This window comes from Mauremys mutica, chromosome 3 (genome assembly GCF_020497125.1).
Source record: "Mauremys mutica isolate MM-2020 ecotype Southern chromosome 3, ASM2049712v1, whole genome shotgun sequence".
Lineage (NCBI taxonomy): Eukaryota > Metazoa > Chordata > Testudines > Geoemydidae > Mauremys > Mauremys mutica.
In genome coordinates, this window is record NC_059074.1 from 204,393,091 (window position 1) to 204,409,442 (window position 16,352).

At 45.6% G+C, this 16,352-nt stretch overlaps 2 protein-coding genes across 6 annotated transcripts in view; one reads left to right on the top strand and one right to left on the bottom strand.

Moving 5' to 3' along the window:
- SNX5 (sorting nexin 5) overlaps positions 1–4,913 on the bottom strand; it is a 37,480-nt gene extending 32,567 nt beyond the window's left edge. The window contains exon 1 of one of the 2 annotated variants that reach the window (XM_045009918.1): positions 4,809–4,913. In XM_045009918.1, coding sequence (XP_044865853.1) covers positions 4,809–4,826 — 18 coding nt within the window. In that variant the 5' untranslated portion in view covers positions 4,827–4,913. Of the gene's footprint in view, positions 1–4,577; positions 4,723–4,808 lie in introns of those variants that run through there. The other variant, XM_045009917.1, reaches the window with a different exon arrangement.
- Positions 4,914–5,001: 88 nt separating this feature from the next.
- On the top strand, positions 5,002–16,107 carry MGME1 (mitochondrial genome maintenance exonuclease 1). Of its 4 annotated transcripts, none has more exons than XM_045009920.1 (5): positions 5,002–5,153; positions 8,761–9,368; positions 12,474–12,696; positions 13,311–13,443; positions 14,762–16,107. In XM_045009920.1, the coding sequence occupies exons 2-5, from the start codon at positions 8,828–8,830 to the stop codon at positions 14,921–14,923; spliced, it is 1,059 nt and encodes a 352-aa protein (XP_044865855.1). In that variant the 5' UTR covers positions 5,002–5,153; positions 8,761–8,827; the 3' UTR covers positions 14,924–16,107. The 4 variants fall into 4 exon arrangements, with proteins under 4 accessions (XP_044865855.1, XP_044865854.1, XP_044865857.1 ...); XM_045009919.1 differs by having other exon boundaries at positions 5,108–5,200; XM_045009922.1 differs by lacking the exon at positions 5,002–5,153 and adding an exon at positions 5,224–5,909.
- The last annotated feature ends 245 nt before the right edge of the window (positions 16,108–16,352 follow it).

The following is a 16,352-nucleotide window of genomic DNA, read 5'->3' on the forward strand; positions in this document are numbered from 1 at the left end:
AAGGTGTGCTGTGAGAGTGGGCAAATGTATGCCTATCCCAGAGATCCAGCCTCACATGGGTCTTGGAAATTGTTAGCCACGTGATACCACAGAGCCAATGCAAAGTTGGGTGGGAGCAGGCACTGTCTGGAAAAAGCCAATTTTCTCTCAGCTACTGGAAAAAGGTAGAGTGAGAATTCTTACCAGCATGTTGCACCTGAACCCTGCCTGGGGATTGGTATATCAGCCTCTTGCCACCCCAACTCCTGGGGAAAGGAACACACTTTTCTCCCATTCCCCAATCCCCACCCCCTTCCAGATCTTCCTGACTGCTATGAAGGTTGGCAGTGCTGTCCACTACTCTACCACTCCCTCAGCTTTCTAGCTGTTGCAGGGAGTATCTCCAGTACCTTACTCCTCATCCACATCTGTCTTGGGATCTTCTTCCCCAGTAAATAACTCCACTACCTGTCTAGGCTGTTGTGCCAAGCTTTTTCAAGCAGCAGACCAAGACTGATCCAACTGTCAGTTTTCACAGCTAGGTAGCAGCAAAGACAAAGCTGACCAGTTTACAGTCTGCAGCAGCTAACTGATAGATGCACAGCACTGGTTTATTTAGGATGTTCTTTTGCAACCGTAAAAGTTAAACTCTTAAAGAAAGCCAAGGTTCTGCAGCAGTTGATGGGAGGCTTTCCAGAAACCATGTCGTAAGCTAGATCTACACTTAAATCATTGCAGCTGTAACACTTCAGCATCAACATGAACTACAGCAGTGGATCTCCTATCGCTGTAGTTAATCCACCTCCTTGAGAGCAGAGAGGTAGGCTGCTGGAAGAATTCTTCTGTCACCCAAATTCTGTCTATATACGGGTTTAGGTTAGCTTAACTATGTCACTCAAAGAGTGTGGATTTTTCACACCCTTTAGCAACTGAACTGAGTCAACTTAAATTTTAGTGTAGCCCTGGCCTTAATCACCCTGGGCAAATGATCACTCCATCCTCAGCCTCCTTGAAACCAGGAGTCTAAAGGAAGAGGCAGGTTTGATTTCCCCTCTGGATGACAGACTTTTAAGTTGCTAGGGACACCACCTACTCCAACTCTGGACCACTTTGCCATCTCTAGACATCTTCTGGATTTTAATAACTTTAAGCAGCTTGCCACTTGAGTTTGTTTTTAAATCAGTTTACTTAACTCCTAATGCTTTCCCCAAGCTAGACCAGCACACCACTCCTCCCAGTCCTTTCCCACCTCCAATCTATCCTACTCACACACCCATCCCCTTCCATCACAGTGTAAATACAGTCTCAATTCACATCAAGAAACTTAACTTATGAAACAGAGGTCAGACACCCATCCTGCTCGATATTTAGGGCCCAAAGACATTCAAGAACAAGCAGAATCTAAGCTTTTGTTTAAAGTACTTACCTAATCCTTGAGTCACAATCAGAAGGTTACACAAGCATTATCAGCACAGTTGCCTCCCTGACCCTGCCAACAGCTTAAAACAGTGACTGAAACGCTGCCTCCCACTAAGTGCACTGGGATATTAATGCCACTTTAATGTCAGCATAACCATTTAATTACAGGTTTCAACAGATTGTGGCTTTCCCTTTTGGTCTCCCCCCTCAAAGAAAGAAACCAAGGGAAGACAGAGGGAGTAGGAACATCTGTGGTCCTAAAAGGGAGCCAGTTTTCTGACTACATGATGCTACTTCTAGATGAAATATTGAAGTAAGCAGCAGCGAAAGAAGTTTAGTTACTACAGTGAGACCATGTTCTGTTTACCCTTGATCTTCATGCAAGTCTCTCAAAGACCCCAGGGGAAACTCCATCACAGATTGACAGCTGGGAGGTATCGTAATTTTAAGTTTATGGCCTGTGGGCCAGGAATAAGAACTCTGTCCTCCGCACAACACAGCTGAAAGGGGCTTTGTCAACACTGATGCAGACAAGGCTTTCTAGTCGTTTTAAGACAATTCCATTGAGCTAATAGATGAAGAAAGCACCTTTTTTGTCCATGCTGATAATCTCAGTGTACTAAAAACGAGCTTGAGACGGTATTTAACTTTTGCTTTCCTCTACATGTTCTAAACAGAACGTGGCATTTCAGAACCAAAGTAACAAGGGAAGCCAAGTGAGATTTCGTGGTTGCTTTGAAGTGTATTACAAAAATGTGCAGGTTTAATTTTCCTCATTTTTACTGGAGTATTTAAATGTAAGGAGCCCCTTAAAAGCCACTCTCTTCCAGAGGAAAATTTCTATGACTCCAACAGGAGACACTGCTTCAGACATTTATAACTGTCCCCTCTCATCTCCCCCACACTGCCAAACTAGTGATGGTGGTCTGATCTAAGGGTAAGACTGCTACATTGTCCAGTGTGCACTAGAAATATAGCAAGCATGGCAATTTTCACAGGAAACGCTCAGATTAAAAGCCACCACAACACACAAAAGTTTACATTTTGTACAGCCAGCCAAGGGGCTTGTTCAATGCTAGGGCAATTTACTGCTACAAATGGACATTCATACACCATTTTTCCAAGATATTAGCTAAAGAAAGTGTAAAGTGGGCTCTGAGTCATGGTGGGGTGTGCCAGATAAGTATAATACTATACATTTCTGTTTTAAAGTTAATTTGAATTGGCACAACACTGTTAGAAGTCTGCCTGTCCCAGCAGATACCACACTAAGCTAATGCCAGTCATATCCAGGATCATGGTGAGTGTCCTGTCCTCCCACAAGAGCTCTAACATGACAAGTCCCTTAGGGCTCACTGCTTCAGGGTATCAAGATACAACCATTAAAAGAAAAAACTATCAACATGAACTGATTAAGGACATGCAGCCTGTGTTTCATCTAGAAATCATGGCTGTCTCACAGGTAATAGCATGACTCTGGATCATGAAAGAAGATCAGCTGTCTTGTTCAGAGACTGAAGCAATCTTGTTTGAGCACCAGCAGTTTATATGCATTATCTGAACGTTCAGTTATTTGTTCAGTACTTCCATGAAACATTCAATATAGATTATGACATTTTGCTCCCTTTTAAGACCACTGCTGTTTCTGCCCTCTTCCTTCTCCAGCCTCCTTTCTTTCTTTCCCCTAAGTTTGTGCATCACCTCCTTTCTCCCCTGTTTTCTTCCCTGCTGCAACTCACATTTTCCCCAACCCCCTTGCAAGCTTCACTAACACCCTATCCCTCAGTCTGTTAAAATGATCGGCAGTTAAACAGTGCTGACATAAGCTTTAGAGTTCAAACCCAAAGAGTTTAATGGGGGCTGGTAGAAATTCACCCCTCTGCATCATTACTTCAGCTGCCTGCAGACTCAGGAAGGTCACAGCACATCAGTTACACTTTCCAAATGTGATCAAAGCTTTCTTTGCAACCATGAAGGCTAGATAGACCAAGTCAGCCACATACTTAGAGAGGCCAGAACCTGCCCACAGGTCAGGTATTTGGCTTAAGTCATGCTGTTTTCATGCCCTTAAGCCCTCCCTTGGTACTTCACTGGAGCTGTGGGTATTAAGCTGAAGTTGCCTGTTCCTCCCTACTGTATAAATACAAAATCCTAGAGTACAGGGAGCATTTTGTTTAAGGCATTTTGGTTTTCAGCTTTCAAAGAAACCAAAATCACTCAGCAGTTCCAGGGCAGTTATTCTGTACAGGTCTGTCGCATCTTACGTGCATTTAACATGTACGATTTCAGCTTTAAGCAGTCAGCAAAAACAAAAAAGAGAAAAGCAACCATTGTAATACTGTACCTGTAGTGCAGGCAGTTCCACCCACCATTACACTCAATGTTATTTTGACTACACGCGATTTTCACTTTACGCGCTGACTGCGGATGCAACAGATCTGTACTGCCGCCACAGGTCTCAAGTGGCTAGAGTCAGTTCATCACTGTGCCCTGGGGAGGGGCCATGGTGTGTTAGTTACAGCACCAGTACAGCCAAGACCCACACACACTCACACGGGGAATTTAAAGCAGGGCCAGTCAGCAGCACAGGAGGAAAGCAGCAGAGCAGGGAGTGAAGGCATGGACAGGGCAAAGGGCACAGCACAAGGAGGAGGCAAACAACAGATCTACCCCGGGCAGAGCCTAGCCAAGGGGAAGAGGCTCCAGGACAGGCAGGAAGGCAGCCAGCCCCACCGGTGGGGGGAATCGGCCCCCAGCAGGGCTGGCTCAGCCAGCAGCCCCTTGGCAAGGAAGGCAGATGTTGGGGGGGGTCACAGCCCCACTGGGAAGAGTAACCAACCCCCCAGTATGAGGCTCTGCCATCCAGCCCAAGGGTGGGGGGGAGCAGCCCCAAGGGAGAGGGAGTCGGGGGGGTCACATCCCCCCCCAGGAAGGGGGACGCAGCCCCAAGGGAGAGGGAGTCGGGGGGGTCACATCCCCCCCCCAGGAAGGGGGACGCAGCCCCAAGGGAGAGGGAGTCGGGGGGTCACATCCCCCCCCAGGAAGGGGGACGCAGCCCCAAGGGAGAGGGAGTCGGGGGTCACATTCCCCCCCAGGAAGGGGGACGCAGCCCCAAACGGGGGCCTGGGGGGTCTCAGCCCCCAGGGCGCCCCACAGCAACACGAGCCCCCCCCTCGTACCTTCCTCTTCTCCTCCACCTCCTCGGGCAGCGCAGCCATAACGCCCGCCGCTCCGTGCCCACAGCCACCCCCTTCCCTCAGCGCCCGCGGCGGCTCATATAGGCTCAGGCCACCTGACCCACGCGAGCGGGGCCGGGCACCGCCCCCTCAGCGCCTCCCCCACCTTCCCGGCAGCACGCGGGCGGCCACCATAGAGATCCAAAAGCCTTTCCCAGAAGGGGGAGCACTCGCCTGGCTTTGGGAGGCCATTTTGGATCCGGGCGGGAAAGCGTGGCGGGGCACGTACGCTTGGTGACCCTGCCCTTAGGTCAGAGGGCAGCGGAAGACGCCCGTCTCCGTCACGTGTTCACACTGCCCCTCCTATCACAACCGTGGCCTCCCGTCGACGTAAATCTCAACCGCCGAGCTCCGCGCCGAGGGGGAGGCGAAATGCATTGTGGGTGTTGTAGTTCTGGGGAATCCAGGAGCTGTACTGCCTATAGGCTGAGGGAAGGGAGGAGAGAACTACAAATCCCGAGAGCCGGCGCGCCGTTCTGGCGGGAAGGCAGCGGCGGGCCGGGCGCTGAACGAGCGGAGGTAACGGTACTAACGGCTGAAGGGAGGGCGCTCGGATGGGGAGCGGGGTAAAGGCCACGAGCTCGCCGGCTGGGGGAGCCGCCCCAAGCCGCGTGGAGACCGAGCTCTCCTCAGGGATGGAGGCCTCCAGTGCTCTGCAGCCCTGGACCTCCCGGCGCTCTGCAAAGGGGACAGCGCCATCGTCCCCATTGTAGGGATGGGGAAACTGAGGCACGGAGCGGGGAAAGTGACGTGGCCATGGCCACCCCGCCGGCCGGTGGCAGAGCTCTCCGGAGTCCCCGTTTGCGGCTGTAGGCACCAGGCCGGGCTGCCTCATTGCAACACACAGCCCCGGGGAGAAATGTTAACTTGCTGTGTTTAAAGTCAGCATCCAGGAAGGGGGACTCTCAGCCCCATGTAGTGAAAGCTGGCCACACGTGTTGCCTAGTGGTTAGAGCACCAGACTGGGATTCAGAAGATCACTGGACTGCTCAGGGATCTTGGGCAAGTAACTTTGCCTTTTTGTGCCTCAGTTTCCCCATCTGTGAAAAGGGGATCGTGTCACTGACGTTCTTTATAAAGGGCTTTGAGCCCTATGGATGAGAAGTACAATATCAGAGATAGATAGTATTGTTATAAATAAGTTGAGCAATGCTCATTGCAGTTACCCCTGAGGTGAAATTAGTGGCTTGTATTTGCTACCCAGTGGGCAGCAGTCTTCTTGGCATATGTCAGCTCTGAGGCACGGGACCAGGATTCATCACCAAATTTGAAGGGGTAGGGCTAGATTTTTTTTTTCATTGTCTCTCTGTACAGCGGGTGTAGGCAGAGTTTAATTTTCCTTTGTAAGTGATCATGGGTTCTTTACACACAAACGTGATTCAGGGCACAGAGCTTAGTATTCTCCGTAAAAACTCAAGAATGTCCTTTAGTTTTTATTAGGCAGAAGACTTTCTTCTGTGTGTCAGCCACTAGAGGGCAATGGGCATATTAGCAGGTAGGTTGCAAATTTCCCCACAATCCCTAAGGTTGGTAGTGTGAGCAAGGGAGAACAGATTGTTTCATTATAAAAATCTGAGTAGGGAGACAGTGCTTCCCTGAAACAACTTGCTCCTGGTAACAAAGTCTGACCTTTAGATATCAATTTGCTACGCGCACCACTTCCCATCATTTCATACACAAGGTAGTACATTTTGACAGTCTTTAGAATGTATACCTCTGTCATAATTTACAAACATCACTCCTTATTCTTTGTCTACCAAGTAGCAAATTATGACAGGTAACTGACCTAAATCAGAGGCTGGAAATAATTCTATTAAAAATGAAGAGTGGGCAACAGGATTAAAGAAGAGTGCCTATTGGCAAGAACAGATCGTTTTAATCAGTTCTCTGTTTGTTAAGCTTCTGTTCAGTGATTTATAGCAAACATGAAATATAAGGTTCACAAGAAGCCAAAAGGTGGACTGACTTAAAAATTGTGTCTGAGAAGAACAGAAACTGATGTGTACTTAATGCAAAGTATAGTATTTTTTTACACTACCAGAAAGAATAAATGTATTGCTAAAAAGAAGAGATAAAGCCCGTATTGTAGGAAGAGCAAAACTGGCAACAACAAAAAAACAGCCTGCCACCAAGTAAAAATGAGAAGTAATATGAAAATTGATATTGTTCAGATTTTACTCAAAACCTGTGCAATTAATTTCAGTGAGATTGAACTGGGCAGAATTTAGCCCATTGCGTAAAACCAATCGTTACTACTCATGATCTAATTTTGGCAATAGTTACACACCTTGTCTTAGTAAGAAAATGATTGGAATGGATTGATTTGCCCTTCCCTACTACATACACCTGCCTGCTCTATTCTTGTGTGCAGACAGAAAACTAAACTTGACAAGAGTCTGAATGTCAGGATGCTCAGAGCAAGATTCATGTCAATTTCCCATTGTTGCACACTGGAAAAGAGCAAACAGATATAAGAGGACACGGCAAATGTAACAGGACACAACACAATCCTAATTTATTTTTTTTAAAAGGTAAATCAAGATTTTGACATCCCTTCAAGCTTGAATACTGACTTCTCTGCTATACAAATGTAATAATAGGGAAACTGTATATTTTGGTATTCAAAATATCTTAGTAGGAAAGGTTTCCTTTTTAATGTACCTTGTTTTTATTCTAAACCAAAAAAAAAAAAGACAATAACTATTTTGACCAGGAAGTTATGATTTATTTTTCATTTCCACTACATAACTTACATTATACAAACACGTGCAAACAATTCTGGGATGGAACAGCTTGTATTGGGAGGGAGTTCCCCTCTTTCTCTTTTGTAGTCCATGATGTAATCCTGAAATTACTAGCAATTCCCTTGATGAATTGGTAGTAAGGGAAGCATCTTAACTAGGACTGCATAAGGTCCTTTGTCACTAGGACTGCTCCATCTACTAAGCTATAAGTGCTTTTGGGCACAGATCTTGCAAGTTGTTCTGTGAGCCCCATTGACTTAATCGGGACTTTGTGTGAGCGCAGGGATGTCCCTTTCCAGAATAACTTGTAAGATCAAGACCTTTGTATTTTTTTTTCCTAGTACTCCTACTGTTTGAACAGTGCGTGGAGTGTTTGAGAAATGCAGTGAATGAAATGAAAAATACTGAAGTGTTTCAAGAACAAAGCAATCCTGTTAGCTTAGAATACATATTGCCTGCATGTTTTATTTGCAAAACATGGAATGAAGTAACTTTGATTGCTAAGTAGATAGTTTTCAATAGAAGAAAACTTAGGCCCTAATACTGCAAGGACTTGTGACTATGTTTAATTTTAAGCATACTAGGAAACACACTTGTTTGAATGCAACTACTCAGGCTCAGAGCCAAAAATTGCAACTACAACATACTTTTCAGAGCCAGGCTATAAACTAGATTGTCTTGGTCTGCAGCTTCTATTAAAGAAATATCCTAAAATGTCTTTGCTTAAAAAGAGAACTTGTTTTATTCTCAGTTTGGAAAAAAAAATCTAACATTTTAATTTAAAATATAGATTTTCCAAAAGAGCTTAAACTGGTATTTGAAGATTGCAAATATTTTTAGTTTATCTCCCTTCTCTTAGGCATCTCCAAGTCTCAGCTCTCCAGATTCTAGGCTGTACATAATACTGCTGGCTGCCTTCTCACATGTACAGAGAACAAACACATCCACGCCATTCCCGAAGAGCTCATCTGCCCTCTCTAGGCAGTTCATTCTGATCCAGGGACTTGCTTTTGTCTAGCCCATGTAGCTTGTCTCTTTCTCCCTGCGTGCAGTACCATCTTCTCTGTGCCATCCTACAGTTTTGCTACTGTAAGAGCCTTCTGCACTACAGCTTCTCCCACTTGCAACAGCCTTCTTTTATCTTTCCACCACATTTCAAATCTGAAAACATTTTTTCCTCTTGTCTATACCTCTTATTTTATCTTTCCATCTGCTATTATTTCTCACTATTACTGTGTTGTTTAACTCAAAGTGGTTGGAGTTCAGTTGATATGAAAGGCACTAATGAATACTGTGCAGCTTTAATTTGTAAAGTGAGATGATAGCTTGATGATACTAAAGTGCAGTAACTCTTCAAAATCATGGAAATTCTTTTTCTACAGTAGGAAATTATAGAAGGTCATGAATGCTCCTAACGGAAGAAAGAAAACTCTGTTTAACCATCTATAAATGCTGCTTCTGGGAATGAAATCCATCGAGCTATTAACCAGAAAATCTGGGAGACTAAAAATGCTGTTGACAGAACATTTTTGCAAAAATCAAGTCCCATATGTGCGCCTGTGTATCTCCTCCTACCTTTGTAGCAAGAAGAAAAAAGAAAATGGTTATGAGCAAGTTGACCAAGAAAGATACATGAACTTGGTCCGTTCTGTCACATCTTCTAAAGCCAGCCCTCAGACACCGGAAACATTGTTTGAAGAAGATAATCTGATATACGGACCAGTGAATAAGTTTAAGTCTCCAGTTAAGGATGTTGAAGCAAAATTTCCAAAAAATTGGGTCCCTCTGATAAACTCCAGTAAAAGAACTTTGCCTCCAAACAGTGACCGAAAGCACCTGCTGCAAATCGGTTTACAAAGGCACAAGGTGCCCAGTGTGACGAGTGTTCTTCAGCAGACCATGCCTTTGGACCAGGCATTCTACCTGAAGAGGTGGAAGCAGCGGATGATTCTGGAACTTGGAAAAGATGGGTTTGCAGAATATACCAAAAGTAAGTCTAACCAAAATGCTCCTAAAAATAATGGGCAGATAGCTGTCAGATCTGGCCCTAGAAGACACACACTTTGCATATCCATATAGCAGCGTCCATTTCAGAATCCCAAAGCACTTAACAGGAATGCCTGGTATTAATGGACCACATTTTGAGGCCTTCCCTGATTGCTTATTCAGGAACACTCCCATTGACTACAAGAACCACAGGGGTTGAACCAATAACCTAATAGTACTTAGTGGTAAAGTGGGATTAGAATTTAGGAGTTCCTTGCTCCAACCCCGATTATGTTGGTAGTACCTGCGAGAATCTGCAACAGGTCGATACTTCCCACCTGATTTCTGGAGTTTGACTAGCACTTCTACAGATAGAATGATTTGTTTTTTCATGTTTGGGAATAAAGTGGTTCACTGCACTACATAACACCACAGTAACAATAATTGTCTGAGGGTCATGGGACACCCAGAATTTTTAGATAATTGGAGATGACAGTTCTGGAGACTTTGATATTTGCACTCCAGGTCTGGGTCCTTGAATGCAAACTTCAAAGCCTGCTGGCCAGTTACTGTATCTGATTATAGACCACTGGCTGTCTCAACAGCCTGAGGCTCTTTAGCTAAGTGTCTTTGGTCCTGCTGTGTGCTCCAAACCAACCAGCATTTGGGCAGCCACCGCGGCTTGCTTGGTATTCTGAAGTCCTTAACTTTATATGTGAATTCCAAGTTTTTCTGTGAAGTCCTAGTGCATGTGAAGTCTTTAATTCATAAAGGCTGTCAATTGATTTCCCCATGGTCAGTGGAGCTAAGGCACTGTAGTCCTGCTGAAACGCCCAGTCTTGACGATGTTGGCTAGCTCTTGTTATACCTAGAGCTTGGTTAATACTTTGACACTTCTTACATAAATTTTTGCTCAACTGAAAAGCTGAATTTGCTGTATTCACACCCCGTCTGTGTTCTTGAATATTTTCATGAACAAACATACTAGCAAGAATGTTCTACAGAAACAGCACATTTTAAGCAGCTATCATTCCTAACTCAGACCTTATCCTAAGAGTTATGTTCAGTCAGGTAACAGGTGCATCCAATTAAAATGAACCATCACAGCTTTGATATCAAATGCAATGAACTGCTCACAAGCATGCTACAGGCCTAGACTGATTCATAGAAATTGTATGGCATAAGGGTAGGGCACTTGGAGCTAGAGTGAGGGTTCCTATGGGTAGGGCTTCCCGACCTAGGGTTAGGGTTCCTAAGCGTAGGGCACTTGGAGCTAAGGTTAGGGTTCCTATGGGTAGGGCGCCCTGCCCTAGGGTTAGGGTTCCTAATGGTAGGGCACTTGGAGCTAGGGTTAGGGTTCCTATGGGTAAGGCTTCCCGCCCTAGGTTAGGGTTCCTATCGGTAGGGCACTTGGAGCTAGGGTTAGGGTTCCTATGGGTAGGGCTTCCCGCCCTAGGTTAGGGTTCCTATCGGTAGGGCAGTTGGAGCTAGGGTTAGGGTTCCTAATGGTAGGGCACTTGGAGCTAGGGTTAGGGTTCCTATGGGTAGGGCGCCCTGCCCTAGGGTTAGGGTTCCTGAGGGTAGGGCAGTTGGAGCTAGGGTTAGGGTTCCTAATGGTAGGGCACTTGGAGCTAGGGTTAGGCTTCTTATGGGTAGGGCTTCCCGCCCTAGGGTTAGGATTCCTAAGGGTAGGGCAGTTGGAGCTAGGGTTAGGGTTCCTATGGGTAGGGCGCCCTGCCCTAGGGTTAGGGTTCCTATAGGTAGGGCTTCCCGCTCTAGGATTAGGGTTCCTATGGGTAGGGCACTTGGAGCTAGGGTTAGGGTTCCTATGGGTAGGGCTTCCCACCCTAGGGTTAGGATTCCTATGGGTAGGGCACTTGGAGCTAGGGTTAGGGTTCCTATGGGTAGGGCTTCCCGCCCTAGGTTAGGGTTCCTATCGGTAGGGCAGTTGGAGCTAGGGTTAGGGTTCCTAATGGTAGGGCACTTGGAGCTAGGGTTAGGGTTCCTATGGGTAGGGCGCCCTGCCCTAGGGTTAGGGTTCCTGAGGGTAGGGCACTTGGAGCTAGGGTTAGGGTTCCTAATGGTAGGGCACTTGGAGCTAGGGTTAGGGTTCCTATGGGTAGGGCTTCCCGCCCTAGGGTTAGGATTCCTATGGGTAGGGCACTTGGAGCTAGGGTTAGGGTTCCTATGGGTAGGGCGCCCTGCCCTAGGGTTAGGGTTCCTATGGGTAGGGCACTTGGAGCTAGGGTTAGGGTTCCTAATGGTAGGGCACTTGGAGCTAGGGTTAGGGTTCCTATGGGTAGGGCTTCCCTTCCCTAGGGTTAAGGTTCCTAAGGGTAGGGCACTTGGAGCTATGTTTAGGGTTCCTATGGGTAGGGCACCCCGCCCTAGGGTTAGGGTTCCTAAGCAGGGCTGGCTTTAGGCCAATTCCCCCGAATCGGGCCCCGCGCCTAAGAGGGCACCACGCCCAGTGAGAATCTCTTCTCTGGCTAGAGGCGCCTTTTTAATTTTTACTCACCTGGCGGCGCTCCGTGTCTTCGGCATCACTTCGGCGGTGGGTCCTTCGTTTGTTCTGGGTCTTCGGTGGCACTTCTTCGGCGGCACTGAAGGACCCACCACTGATCTGGAGCAAGTGAAGGACCCGCCGTCGAAGTGCCACCGAAGACTCGGAGCACCGCCCGGTGAGTACAAGCCCCACGTGTTTGTTTTTTACTTGTTTTTTTGATTTTTCATTGTTGTTTTTTTCTTCCCTGCTGGGGCCCCGTCGAAACTGTTTGAATTGGGCCCCGCACTTCCTAAAGCCGGCCCTGTATGGCAAATATGTTTGACTAAAGAATAATTGACCACATCGTAAATTGCTCCTGGACAATTCATGAATACAGAGGCTAATTTAGATTAATACCTTAAATAATTCCATTATTTGTTCCCTTCCCCTTCCTATACCCTTGAAGCTGTTTCGGCACCAAAATGGGGCTGATTTTAGAGTCTGATTTTTAGATAAGCTAAGCTGATTTTATAGTATTCTTTAAAATATGTATTTATCCCATATATGAGCATTGCTTATTCAGAAAGGGGTTTTAAAGATCTTTTTTTCTGTCATCTTTCATAGATCTCTTCCTTCAAGGAAAACTATTCCATTCAGCTTTGGAATCTGTCTTTTTGTCTGAAGAGGTTCCATTGAAGGAGCAGGAAAAAGATACCACTGTCTCTGGCTACTTAGCAAGTGTGCAGCATGTCCTGAGAGACATCAGTGGAGTAAAAGCTCTTGAAAGTGCAGTTCATCATGAGACTCTTCACTATTCAGGCCTTGTAGATTGTGTGGCTGAGTATCGGTGAGATGCTGATTCTCCTATTATATCCCACTGTGTTTTATATGACTGGTGACCAAACAGCTGGCTTGTGGGCCAGATCTGGCCTATTTGATGTTATGTGGCTCAGATGGTAGGACACATCAAGTAGCAGCTGAGAGGTTGAGTGGACTGGGAGAGGAAGCCAGAGAGACTGTGGAGCTGAAGAGGCATCAAAGCAACAGCAGCAGGGATGGAACAGGGGAGGTCAGGCAGGTTCAGGATGAGAAATAGGGATGGGAGGAGAAGAACAGGGGAGATCACAGATTGCCCTGCTAACAGCAGTGCTGCTCTTTTAGCGAGTAACCTCTGCACGCCACTGGAGTGTCACGTTAGCGCGAAAGGGCTAAGTGAACCAAAGTGGTGTCATCTAGAACTGCCACTGGTATTTGTACTTATTGGTCCCTGGATCTGATCGAGCCTGTGCAGAAGGAGTTCATAACTCAGGCTGGCACCAGCAGTGTAATAATTACAAGTGACACCTCATCAGCAGGAAACAGGAGAAATAGAGTAAAGTGAATGACTTACGTGTCCGATGTCATGTTTTGTCATTAGCACTAAGTTTTACTAAAATACTCCCCTTTTGCTTGGTTTGACAGAGGCCAGTTATGTGTGATTGACTGGAAGACTTCAGAGAAATCAAAGCCGTATCTCCGGAACACATTTGACAACCCACTACAGGTTGCAGCATATACCGGAGCCATAAACCATGATGCTAATTATGACTTCCAGGTCAGTAGGCCTACTGCCTGCTGAGACAAGCAGGAGTGCTCACATCAACTTCATTTTTCCCACTCACGTCCTCTAGTGCCCCCTATCCCATATAGAACTGCAGCTAGCATTTACACGCTTGTACCTGTCCCAGCCTAAGCTAATTCCTCCATCATTGCTGCTCCTGCTGCCTCCCTTGGTCCGCAGTATGTCGTCAGGGTACGCAAGGAACTTTCCACTCAGCAGGCCCTTAGCTAATGGCGCAGCTATTGAGAAGTGCTGAGCTCCGAATCTCCAACTGAACTCAGTGGGAGCTACAGGTGCACGGCCCTATGGAAAGTCAGACCCTAATGCAGCAAGCCAGTTTACAGTGAGAACGTAGCATCTGGGCAGTGCACAGCGGGGGAGACGAACCATCCAGCTCCATGCTGCTTTGCGTGAGCGTGGCATGTCAAAGGGGAGGAGAGGAATCAAACTCTAGAGCAGGCAGACAAGGAAATGAGCTAGCAACAAGCAGCCTTGATTGCCTTAGTCAACTGGCAATTGAATGGATGTGGTTAAATGCTCTCCTTAAACCACCCGGGAACATTACTCCGTTCCTTAGCGGTGAAGGGAAGTGGTGCCCATTACTCAACAGCTGAGGAAGGGATGTGTGTTTATAGACTCTAAAGAGGGTCTGCTTGGCCTGAAGGAAGCAGTTCCTGATTTGGAGAGGGAAGATTAAAGCAGGAGAAAATGAGAGGATACCCAAGGCCCTGTCGAGGATTTTCTAGGAATGGAAAGAAACAGATCAGTTAAGGACATGTATAATGCTATGGCAGGATCATTTCATGGAGAAATATAGGAAGTAGCTACATCGTTCTGTTCCTTTTAAAAAAAATGGCTCTGATAACAGGCCAATGATATCACTTTATTCTTCACTGTTAACTTTTTATGTTGTTTTATTTGACAAGTCTGTTAGGTAGTGGAACATGCAGAAGTAACCATTTCCTTACAGCCTGATTTGCTGAATGGCATGGGCCTGAATCTGTACTGGTACAGGCAAAAATCTACTCAAAGTCAATGGGAATTTTGTCAATGTCCAGAACACAGGATTAGACCCTTAAGGCCTGATATGCAGGATTACGGAACACCTACAATTCCAAGTCAGTGGGCACTCCATACCTTGGGAAACCGGGCTCCTAGTGCTTTATTGCGAATAACATTGCTTAGTAAAGTTAGTGGTTTTTATTTTATCTTTACATTGATCTACATGGTGAAAATGCAATTTAATCTTTGGAATAGTCAATTGAACCTGCATATTGATATTGAACTACTGATGTGATGCTTTTCATTGCAGGTTAATTGTGGCCTCATTGTGGTTTCTTATAAAGATGGCTCCCCTGCACATCCACATTTCATGGACTCGGATCTGTGCTCTCAGTATTGGAACAAATGGCTCCTGCGCCTTGAAGAATACACAGAGAAGGAAAAAAACAATAATGCAATTGAGACAAGTTAGAGGGGTGTGGTCTGTGCACAGAAACAAAGCAGGAAGTCCTGACTTTTAATCTAGTCTCCGATACTGACCCCCTTTGACCTTGGACAAATCACTTAATATCTCTGCCTCAGTGTCCCAATTGGGTCTAATAGTTGCCTACCTTACAGAGGTGCAAAGAGGATTTAATGGGCCAACTTAAATTGGGCTGATATTTACATTTTGCAGCAAGCTTTTATAAAACCTGAAATCAATAGAAGTGTTCCCACAATTAAAGAAAAAAATCCAGTTAAAAGTTTATGTAACTAAAGTATCGCACTCTTGCTGAACTGACAACAAGAAAGTGAAATTGACTCTGAATGAAAGCAAAACTTGCATTGTCAGAGCTGAGTGAAATGCAAACAATAGAGAGCATAAGTAGGGACAAGTAGACTGGATTTTAAACATTTCAGCTCTTGTTAATCTCTCATCTGTTTACAAGATGTGATTTTTATGTTGACAGTGTCCCTTTGAAGCCGGAAAAACTGCAAGTGCTAAGAATTCTAACTAAACCTGCATTAAGCAGTCACTCAGGATGTTAAGACAAATTGGTTGCTTTAGCAGAAGTGGCCCCCAGAAGAGGAGCAGAAATGTCATTGGCATAGCTGAAGACTACCCGTAAGAGCCCCTAAGCCAAGAGTGGACTCTCTCTCATGCAGCTTTCTCTGCCTTAGTACAAAGCTGGGTCTCTCCCATAAAGCAAAGTAAGAATGACACTGAGGCTTTGTACCTTAGGCCCCAGTTGGGCAATAAGTCCCATGCAAAGACTCTTGTGCCAACACAGCTCCACTGATTTCACTGGGGTGTTGCATAGATTAAGGAGGCCCACCCATGCAGAACTAACTGCAGGATCAGAACCTTGGGATGTATATTGATGACAGTATATTTTTCAGAAGCCTTATGTTGTGATTTTGAAATTTAAGAACTGAACGCTGATGCCAGTTCTTAAATAAACAAGTAAAAACGGCAACCATATCCTTCACGGACTACAAAGGTATCTTGCTTTCTGTTGAGTATGTTAAGTTGACTAAACAACACGTTTTTCAATTCATAATTAGTCCTAAAATACAGCAGTCGCATTTGAGACTCATTTCATAAAAACGAGGTTGTAAGAAGAGACGGTAACAAGATAGTGTTGTAAATGTTGAATAAACACTGAGCGTTTCTTAGGTGGTGTGGCTTTGTGTGTGTCAACTTTTCTTATTTGTTTCATTCCTTTGAATCATACACTTGAGCTTTTCTTGTCATCACTCAGGATTATGTATTTAAGTACAGCTGATCTATAATTTAAAAAGACTACCAACCAGACAGTGCTTGAAAAGGACTGAACAGGTTTGCTTTTGAACAGAAGAAGGGCCATGCTGGGTCTGACTCATAGCTCAGCGGTTCTCAACTGTGGGTCAGGACCCCAAAA

What these genes read in the sequence shown, in the direction of transcription:
- MGME1 (XM_045009920.1), top strand. Translation starts at nt 8,828, where the DNA reads ATGCTGCTTCTGGGAATGAAATCCATCGAGCTATTAACCAGAAAATCT. An exon ending in GTTTGCAGAATATACCAAAA is followed by an intron (nt 9,369 to 12,473) that starts GTAAGTCTAACC and finishes CATCTTTCATAG; the next exon opens with ATCTCTTCCTTCAAGGAAAA. An exon ending in GATTGTGTGGCTGAGTATCG is followed by an intron (nt 12,697 to 13,310) that starts GTGAGATGCTGA and finishes TTGGTTTGACAG; the next exon opens with AGGCCAGTTATGTGTGATTG.